General features: G+C 39.6%; 2 gene segments (V, D, J or C); both read left to right on the forward strand.

Moving 5' to 3' along the window:
• Positions 1–1,438: 1,438 nt before the first annotated feature.
• LOC121811974 lies at positions 1,439–2,801 on the forward strand. The segment is given in 2 exon segments: positions 1,439–1,888; positions 2,061–2,801. Coding segments are annotated over 2 exon segments (579 nt in total).
• A 354-nt stretch (positions 2,802–3,155) lies between these two features.
• On the forward strand, positions 3,156–4,039 carry LOC121811989. The segment is given in 2 exon segments: positions 3,156–3,447; positions 3,620–4,039. Coding segments are annotated over 2 exon segments (579 nt in total).
• Positions 4,040–10,526: the final 6,487 nt, after the last annotated feature.

The following is a 10,526-nucleotide window of genomic DNA, read 5'->3' on the forward strand; positions in this document are numbered from 1 at the left end:
GTGTGTGTGTGTGTGTGTGTGTGTGTGTGTGTGTGTGTGTCATATCATATCAGTAACCAGTCATTTAAAACTAACTAAATCTGTCTTTCTTTATTTCACTGATTCATTTTGTTTGTATCTACTGAATGACTTAATCACCCTGCGAATGTGAGTTTATAATTTTCTATGAATGGTTTTTCATGTGGTCATGTATGTGGAAGGTTCATATATGCAGCTTTATGATAAAAAAAATAATCGTTTAGTCCATGGATTTATGTTTTTTGACTTACACAGATTTCTTTGAACATTATTGCAGTTAGTTATGGCACTGCGGCCCATGACGCACCGCAGAGAAATACAAGCCTGCTTTAAGACGGTAACCATCTTCATTCAAGCACAACTGTGCAACTGGTTTCGGTGTAACCTGCAGATATCCAAGCCAATAATTCAATTCCATTCATTGTTTATTAATGTTGATACATTTTAACTTCGTACTAACTATTTGCTTAAGAGACCGTCTTTTCAGTTACAGTTGCAACACTAGTAGTAGTATATCTTAACAACTATACAGTAATAGTAAAGCTGAAAAGCAGCCACAGTCTCTAAGTGGCATTAAAAATAATGAGTCTAAAGTTCCCTGTGCGTGAGATTATCACTGCTTCCTGACACCAGCAGTGCAGGATTATTTCAAGTGTCTAAATCACTTGTTTGACTGTGTTGACTTGCAGCACAGAAATGCACTGTTCTCTTCGTCCAGCACCTTCTCCACTGCCAGAGATCCAGTTTGAATGTCACTCTTTGTTGCTGAACATTTGTCCTCATGAGGCCTCCTTCATATTTTTGCAGGAGATTTAGAGACGTGAAAAGAACATACCTCATTCCCTCACATGGCAGCTTTTTAAATCTGTGCAGGTTAAAAACTATCAAGCTTCCTTTGAATGAAGATGGAATAATAAGCATGCATTCAGTAGTTTGACTGTAAGTGAGTAGTAAAGATCAAAACTTCCAGTGAAGAACATTTTTATTTTATTGTGTTCTGGAGATCTTAAACTTAAGAGACCAGAGTCTCTGTTAGTGTGTGTGAGATGGTAGTTGGGAAGCTGAAGACCTTCATATGATCCTCTGATCTGTAGTTGTACTTGAGGTCCCCCTACAGTACAGGGAATAATTGCAACACTCGTGCCAACTGCTGGAATTTCCAAACATTGAGGATGATGTCAAAGGGAAAATCAGCTTTGATGGAGATGGCCAAAAATATTCAAACCTGGCCATTTCTGATGTTTCAGTGACTGACAGTGCCGTGTATTTCTGTGCTGCTAGTCAGCACAGTACTACAGATTCCACTGAAGTCAATACAAAAACCTCTCCTAATGTCTCTGACAGATTCATATCTGAACACCTGCTGCCAGTCTGCAACCAAATCCAGACATTGAAAAAAATGACAGACTAACCGATGAAATTTGATCCCCTTTGAAGTCACATTTGAAGCTCAATTAAATCCTTAAGATTTCCTTTAATTGGTGAAAGCAGCAACAAATTAATTATGTTCACTGACAGAACACTGACATGCAATTCCTATAATCAAGCTGGACCAGTTTCCTTGTCAAGAATTGTCAGCCAGAGAAAATAAAAAAATAAAAAACAATCAAAAAAATACAACATGTTCTAAAATCCAGCTTCCTCAGTCATCATATGTTGTTGTTAATGGAAATCATGACCTGTAGGCAGACCAGCAGCATCACATATGCTTGCATCTACATCCGGAGTGACAATTTCATTGAGCAACACTCCCGCCTCCAACTCTTCATACAACTGTCTCAAACAGGTCATGCCAAACAGAACGTGGACATCTTCATCATGAGCAAACGACGTCGCCTCATATTTTTATTCTTATTGCTGTGGGTATCAGGTAATTCCCAATAAACTTTATAATACAAATTCAACTTAAACCATTTCATGTTTTTAAACAATTTATTTTAATCGTCTGTCATTTTGTTTTAAGAGATTTAGGATAACAAAAAATATGTAATGCTTAGTAGAAATGAACAACTGATCATGATCGCTTCTATTGTTACACACAGGTCTAACTGATGGGGGGGAAGTCAAGCAGACCTCCATGCTCTGGAAAAACCAGGGTGATAATGTATCTATAGAATGCAGTCATACCTATGGCAGTAGCTATTTCCAAATGTACTGGTACAGACAGCTGCCTGGAGAACTAATGAAACAAATGGTTTTTACTACTGCAAACTCCCAACCTGACTTTGAACCAGACTTCAGGGATGAAAAATTCTCAACCACCAAGACTGACGCTCACAGTGGGACACTGATAGTGAAGAATTTGGTGCCAGGAGATCAAGGCTTGTATTTCTGTGCTGTCAGTATGCACAGTGATACAGCCACACTCAACACTCGTACAAAAACTCCAGATCATAAACTGTAGGGGGATGTCAAGGACCACAAATACTCACAACTGAACGTGGATTCATCGTGTGAAAGGTGACACCACAGATAACAAGATGACAGAGCTCCACACAGAGCAGTGACACAACCACCTGCAACCCTTCATAGCAATATAAATTCATACTGTCATTTATTCGTGTTTCAAAGACTACTACAACACAGACATTATCAAACACGTTCACCTCTATTGTTTGATGCTTCTGCTATGGATGAGAGGTGACTTTGACTAAGGTCCCATCTAGAGCGTTCAGTATTTCAGGACCTTTTGCATTACTTGTTTTTTCTGCAAAAAACTAAAACAGTATAGGATAACAGCTCTTTGAGATTCATGCACTTCCACAACTTTGTGACAGCAGAAACCTGGCCATTTCTAATGTTTCTGTGACTGACAGTGCTGTGTATTTCTGTGCTGCTAGTCAGCACATAAATACAGATTCCACTGAAGTCAATACAAAAACCTCTTCTAATCTCTCTGACAGATTCATATCTGAACACCTGCTGCCAGTCTGCAACTAAATCTAGACTTTGAAAAAAAGAGACTGACTAATTGAACAAGTTTGATCCCCTTTGAAGTCACATTTGAAGCTCAATTAAATCCTTAAGATTTCTTTAATTGGTGAAAGCAGCAACAAATTAATTATGTTCACTGACAGAACACTGACATGCAATTCCTATAATCAAGCTGGACCAGTTTCCTTGTCAAGAATTGTCAGCCAGAGAAAATAAAAAAATAAAAAACAATCAAAAAAATACAACATGTTCTAAAATCCAGCTTCCTCAGTCATCATATGTTGTTGTTAATGGAAATCATGACCTGTAGGCAGACCAGCAGCATCACATATGCTTGCATCTACATCCGGAGTGACAATTTCATTGAGCAACACTCCCGCCTCCAACTCTTCATACAACTGTCTCAAACAGGTCATGCCAAACAGAACGTGGACATCTTCATCATGAGCAAACGACGTCGCCTCATATTTTTATTCTTATTGCTGTGGGTATCAGGTAATTCCCAATAAACTTTATAATACAAATTCAACTTAAACCATTTCATGTTTTTAAACAATTTATTTTAATCGTCTGTCATTTTGTTTTAAGAGATTTAGGATAACAAAAAATATGTAATGCTTAGTAGAAATGAACAACTGATCATGATCGCTTCTATTGTTACACACAGGTCTAACTGATGGGGGGGAAGTCAAGCAGACCTCCATACTCTGGAAAAACCAGGGTGATAATGTATCTATAGAATGCAGTCATACCTATGGCAGTAGCTATTTCCAAATGTACTGGTACAGACAGCTGCCTGGAGAACTAATGAAACAAATGGTTTTTACTACTGCAAACTCCCAACCTGACTTTGAACCAGACTTCAGGGATGAAAAATTCTCAGCCACCAAGACTGACGCTCACAGTGGGACACTGATAGTGAAGAATTTGGTGCCAGGAGATCAAGGCTTGTATTTCTGTGCTGTTAGTATGCACAGTGATACAGCCACACTCAACACTCGTACAAAAACCTCAGATCATGAACTGTAGGGGGATGTCAAGGACCACAAATACTCACAACTGAACGTGGATTCATCGTACCAATTCAACTCAAACTTCTTAATGTTTTGAAACAATTTATTTCAACTTACAGTTATTTTGTTCCAGGAAATTCTGGATTACTAAAAATCTTTAATGCTGTACAAGTAGAAATGAACAATATTTGAAATTATAACTTTTATCATTACATACAGGTCAAACCTGTGGAAGTGATGCCAACCAGATTTCCATGTTATGGAAAAAAGAGAATGAAGATGCAACTATACACTGCAGCCATATCAAGGGCAGTAGCTATTACCAGATGTACTGGTACAGACAGCTGCCTGGAGAACTAATGAAACAAATGATGTTTCTGTGCTGTCAGTGAGCACAGTGATACAGCCACACTCAACACCTTTACAAAAACTCCAGATCATGAACTGTAGGGGGATGTCAAGGACCACAAATACTCACAACTGAACGTTGATTCATCGTGTGAATGGTGACACCACAGACAACAGGATCACAGAGCTCTCTCTTCACCACAACAGATCAGTACAGTGTCCACATCACTGCAGTCGGCGCTTCAACCTGTCTGTCAGCCTCATGCTCCTCCCTCCCCTCACTTGTGAACAAGACTCTCCACCTGGGGTAGTGACTCTGACCCTCTGTGGGTACATCACCATTTTGCAGGTCTTGCACTTGGAGGCGCTGATTCTCATTCCCGGTGTTTCACACTTGGCCTTGAACATCTGCAGTGCCAGCTGCAACAGTTGAAGTCTTGGCTAAGCCATTTACAGACTTAAGGGGGACCCTAAATGACATTTACAATCCCATCCACAATTAGAAAGTATGTATATATACACACATATGCACATACAGTTTGAGCAACCTTGTTGATAGTCATTATTTTCGTTGGTTGTTACAATAAAAAAATGTCAGTTAAATATATCATATAGGAGACACACACAGTGATATTTGAGAAGTGAAATGAAGTTGATTGGATTTACAGAAAGCATGCAATAATTGTTTAAACAAAATCAGGCAGGTGCATAAATTTGGGCACTGTTGTCATTTTATTGATTCCAAAAGCTTTACAACTAATTATTGGAACTCAAATTGGCTTGGTAAGCTCAGTGACCCCTGACCTACATACACAGGTGAATCCAATAATGAGAAAGAGTATTTAAGGGGGTCAATTGTAAGTTTCCCTCCTCTTTTAATTTTCTCTGAAGAGTAGCAACATGGGGGTCTCAAAACAACTCTCAAATGACCTGAAGACAAAGATTGTTCACCATCATGGTTTAGGGGAAGGATACAGAAAGCTGTCTCAGAGATTTAAGCTGTCTGTTTCCACAGTTAGGAACATATTGAGAAAATGGAAGACCACAGGCTCAGTTCAAGTTAAGGCTCGAAGTGGCAGACCAAGAAAAATCTCGGATAGACAGAAGCGACGAATGGTGAGAACAGTCAGAGTCAACCCACAGACCAGCACCAAAGACCTACAACATCATCTTGCAGCAGATGGAGTCACTGTGCATCGTTCAACCATTCGGCGCACTTTACACAAGGAGATGCTGTATGCGAGAGTGATGCAGAGGAAGCCTTTTCTCCGCCCACAGCACAAACAGAGCCGCTTGAGGTTTGCTAAAGCACATTTGGACAAGCCAGCTTCATTCTGGAATAAGGTGCTGTGGACTGATGAAACTAAAATTGAGTTATTTGGGCATAACAAGGGGCGTTATGCATGGAGGAAAAAGAACACAGCATTCCAAGAAAAACACCTGCTACCTACAGTAAAATATGGTGGTGGTTCCATCATGCTGTGGGGCTGTGTGGCCAGTGCAGGGACTGGGAATCTTGTCAAAGTTGAGGGACACATGGATTCCACTCAGTATCAGCAGATTCTGGAGACCAATGTCCAGGAATCAGTGACAAAGCTGAAGCTGCGCCGGGGCTGGATCTTTCAACAAGACAACGACCCGAAACACTGCTCAAAATCCACTAAGGCATTCATGCAGAGGAACAAGTACAACGTTCTGGAACGGCCATCTCAGTCCCCAGACCTGAATATTATTGAAAACCTGTGGTGTGAGTTAAAGAGAGCTGTCCATGCTCGGAAGCCATCAAACCTGAATGAACTAGAGATGTTTTGTAAAGAGGAATGGTCCAAAATACCTTCAACCACAATCCAGACTCTCATTGGAACCTACAGGAAGCATTTAGAGGCTGTAATTTCTGCAAAAGGCGATCTACTAAATATTGATTTCATTTCTTTTTTTGTGGTGCCCAAATTTATGCACCTGCCTGATTTTGTTTAAACAATTATTGCACACTTTCTGTAAATCCAATAAACTTCATTTCACTTCTCAAATATCACTGTGTGTGTCTCCTATATGATATATTTAACTGACATTTTTTATTGTAACAACCAACGAACAGGAAAATAATGACTATTAACAAGGTTACCCAGACTTTTGCATCCCACTGTACACACACACAAAATATGTGTTTGTGGGATCAATTCTAAACTATAGTGACAGTCTCACCTGCAGCCAATAGGACATGGATACTGTTTTCATCAAACAGGTAGTCCTCTGATTATTCTTCATTTTCAAGTGGACTTCAGGTCATTCATAATCTGATGAACATATTCATATTTTTCCCAATAATGTAAGAGTTCCAGGGGTTTTCAGAGTGTTTCAATGGAAAACTGTGTCAAATATATATCGCATGTAGTAAACGTTTGTGTTAAACTCACAGGTCTGTCACAGAGACTCCATAATCTAGGGGAAAACACAGGGCAAAGATGCAACGATCAGCTAAAACCACATCAATTCATCGTTATAAAATTAATTGTGTTCACCAGTTATAATGTTTACCGTTTTAGATACAGTCCCACTGAAAAGAAACAAAAGGAATACATGTGTTGAATTAATAATCAGCAGCACACCGAGTCAGTTTCTATAGAAGGCTGAGTGCCAGAATCTAACGCCACATGGCTTGTGCTCCATTTACAGTACCCTCACTCCAGTAGGTGGAGACAGACCTCAATAAATTAAATCTTCACGCCCACAGATTGTCGAATGACAACAGTGTTTTCCACTGCTAGTTTAAGAAATGAAGTAGAAACCTGCTGACACCTCCCATGTGCATCATCTGGTAACCGCGATCTATTCTCATCCAAAGCTGATGAACCGACTATACTGAAAGGAAAGCAGAGATAAATCGTTTAAAATGATCATTGTGGTCACTATATTTTGTTTTCTGCACTTCCCAGAAATTACAGGTAGGGAAAACAACAATAATTATAACAATACAATGATTATAACATAATGATTCCTGTATTTAAACACCTGTTTTTCCACAGGTGCATCTGACACAAAAGTCTCTCCCAAACACCTCCTTCCATCATTAGGAGAATTGGTGAATCTGTTCAAAGTGAAATCAAATGTTCACACAGCATTAAAGATTATGAGGTCATTCTTTGGTACAAGCAAGACCAACACCAAACTTTGGAGATCCTGGGATATGTCAACCTGCAGTTCGTGAATAAAGAAAGCAATCCGAGTGGAAATATCAGCTTTGACGGAGATGGCCGTAAAAAGTCAGCCCTCACCATCTATAATCTAAAGTTCAGTGACAGTGCAGTGTATTTCTGTGCTGCCAAACGCCACAGTGCTGCAGTTCACTGTAAAGTCAGTACAAAAACCTATTCCCTTATTTGCCTGACAGAACAACAAAGTGCTGGGGATCCTGAGCACCTGCAGCTACCCTTCCTTTCAAGTTTGAGTTTGTTAAATTCATGTTCAATTAAATATGATATTTTAAATACACAGTAATTTGCTTTAGCAATGCTCTCTATGCACTTCAAACAAGTTGAAAAAAACTTCCTTTCTGAAGCTGGAAACATTTCTGTCAGGTAATCCGCGTTTTGAATGTTATCAAATCTGTCTTGATCTAGAGAACTGGTAGTCCATGAGGAATTCTGTATGCACTGTGGTGGGACCTCTTATCAGCTGATACTGTATTTTTGTTCTGCGTTTCAGGGACCAATGTGCAACATCTGTATAAGACAGACATTCATTTTCATCACAAAGTGGCATCTATTATCCCTCTGCACGTATGAATCGTGCATCAAGAATAGTTTACACAAACTCATTTTTACTAGTTGATAAATGCAAGTCAGTCAGTGGATACAAAACTAAATGATTCAGTAAAATATAGAAAGATAACTTTAGATACAGATTTAAATGATTGTGGTCTGATCTCACATGAGTAAAAGGAATATCGATGCTGAAGTGACTACAAACAAAGGGGACACAGGGGAAAGATGAATGATTTTACACCCCCAGGGGGAGACAAATGTCAGCAAATAAATAAGGTAGCAAACATTTTGCATAGCCCAAAGCCACAGTATCTCACTATAGCCATACTGATAAAGTCAAAGCTTTGGTTTCATATCTGTCATCATTTAACTGTGATGAACTTCCACAGGACAGAAGGAATGGTATTCAACATGATTCCACAGTCTTCATTCTATTATTTCTTTCAGCTCATGGGAAGTAGGTGAGTATACTAATCATGAGAAATCACTCCACACAGCTGGTAATTTCATTTCTAAAATAATCATGTGTTATTTTATTCCCAACAGGAGTTTCTAGCACCTACAATGTCCTGCAAACACCTCCTTCCATCATTAAGAAAGTTGGTCAATCTGTTTCCAGTGAGATCCACTGTTCACACAACGTGTCATTTTTAACGGATTCTCTGGTATAAACAAGACAAACACAGAGCTCCTAAAGTTCCTCGGATACCTAAATGTAAACTCCCCAATCCCCGAGGATGATGTGAAAGGAAAAATCAGCTTTATGGAAATGGCAAAAAACATTCAAACCTGACCATTTCTAATGTTTCAGTGACTGACAGTGCTGTGTATTTCTGTGCTGCTAGTCAGCACAGTACTACAGATCCAACTGAAGTCAATACAAAAACCTCTCCCAATGTCTATGACACAGATTAATATCTAAACACCTGCTGCCAGTCTGCAACTAAACCAGCCTCAGAAAAAAGTCACTGACAGCTGCCTGGAGAACTAATGAAACAAATGGTTTACTACTGCAAGCTCTGAACAATGACTTTGAAATCAGACTTCAGAGTAAAAATTCTCATCCATCAAGCGTGATGCTCACAGTGGGACACTGATAGTGAAGAATTTGGTGCCAGGTAGATCAAGGCTTGCATTTCAGTGCTGTCTGTGAACACAGGATACAGCCACACTCAACACCTGTACAAAAATCTCACATAATGAACTGTAGGGGGATGTCAAGGACCACAAATACAACTGACGTTGAGATACCACAGATCAAAGAGCTCCCCACAAAGCAGTGACACTCCCACCTGAAACTCTTGATATCAACATAAATTCAAACTGTCATTTATTCATGTGTTCCTATCGTCTACAACATGGACATTTTTGTATATGGTCACCTCAGCTTTTTGATATTTCTGCTTTGGATCAAAGGTGAGTTGAGTAAAATCTCATTTATGCTGTTTCTTATTTTAGAGATGGCAGAAACAAATAATCATAATTAAAGGCTTTATACTTAAACATCTGCATTATTAACCAAACTGTTCTACACACACAGGTCTAATTGATGCCAAGGATGTCACACAAACTCTCATGCTGTGGGAACAACGGGGTAATAATGCAACAATGGACTGCAGCCATACCAAGGGTGCTACCTATTTCCAGATGTACTGGTACAGACAGCTGCCAGGAGAAAATATGGAACTGATTGTGTTCACAACAACAGCCAAAAAATACGATCACGACTTTGGAAAATTCAGCAAAGAGAAATACTCAGCCACAAAGACTGAGGTTCATGATGGGACATTTACAGTGAAGGACCTGGAGCCAAAAGACAGCGGCTGGTATTTCTGTGCTGTCAGTGAGCACAGTGATACAGACTCATGTGAAAGCTGAACAAAAACCCCACTGAATGGTTGGCACAAGTGTTGCAATTATTCCCTGTACTGTAGGGGGACCTCAAGTACAACTACACATCAGAATCGTATGAAGCTTTTCAACCTCTCACCACACACACATTTCAGTTTAGGTTCCTCTGAACAGGATGATGATCACAGCTGGTCTGATCAAACTCTCTTCAGCTCTAGCTTCATTGGAGGTACTGTCCACTATGATAGTGATCTGTACTTTTCACTCTGCTCACCCCACAGGAGTTTCTAGCACCTACCATGTCCTGCAAACACCTCCTTCCATCATTAAGAAAGTCGGTCAATCAGTTTCCAGTGAGATCCACTGTTCACACGATGTGTCAACTGTTGATTGCATTCTCTGGTACAAACAAGATGAACACAAAGCTCTAAAGTTCATGGGATACCTAAACGTGGAATATCCAAACCACGCAGATAATGTGAAAGTGAAAATCAGCTCTGATGGAAATGTCAAACAACATTCAAACCTGACCATTTCTAATGTTTCAGTGACTGACAGAAACATGTGCATTGGGCTCAGTATAGTATTACAGCTCCAC

This window comes from Haplochromis burtoni, unplaced genomic scaffold, assembly GCF_018398535.1.
Source record: "Haplochromis burtoni strain Fernald_Lab_line unplaced genomic scaffold, NCSU_Asbu1 Contig_393, whole genome shotgun sequence".
NCBI lineage: Eukaryota > Metazoa > Chordata > Actinopteri > Cichliformes > Cichlidae > Haplochromis > Haplochromis burtoni.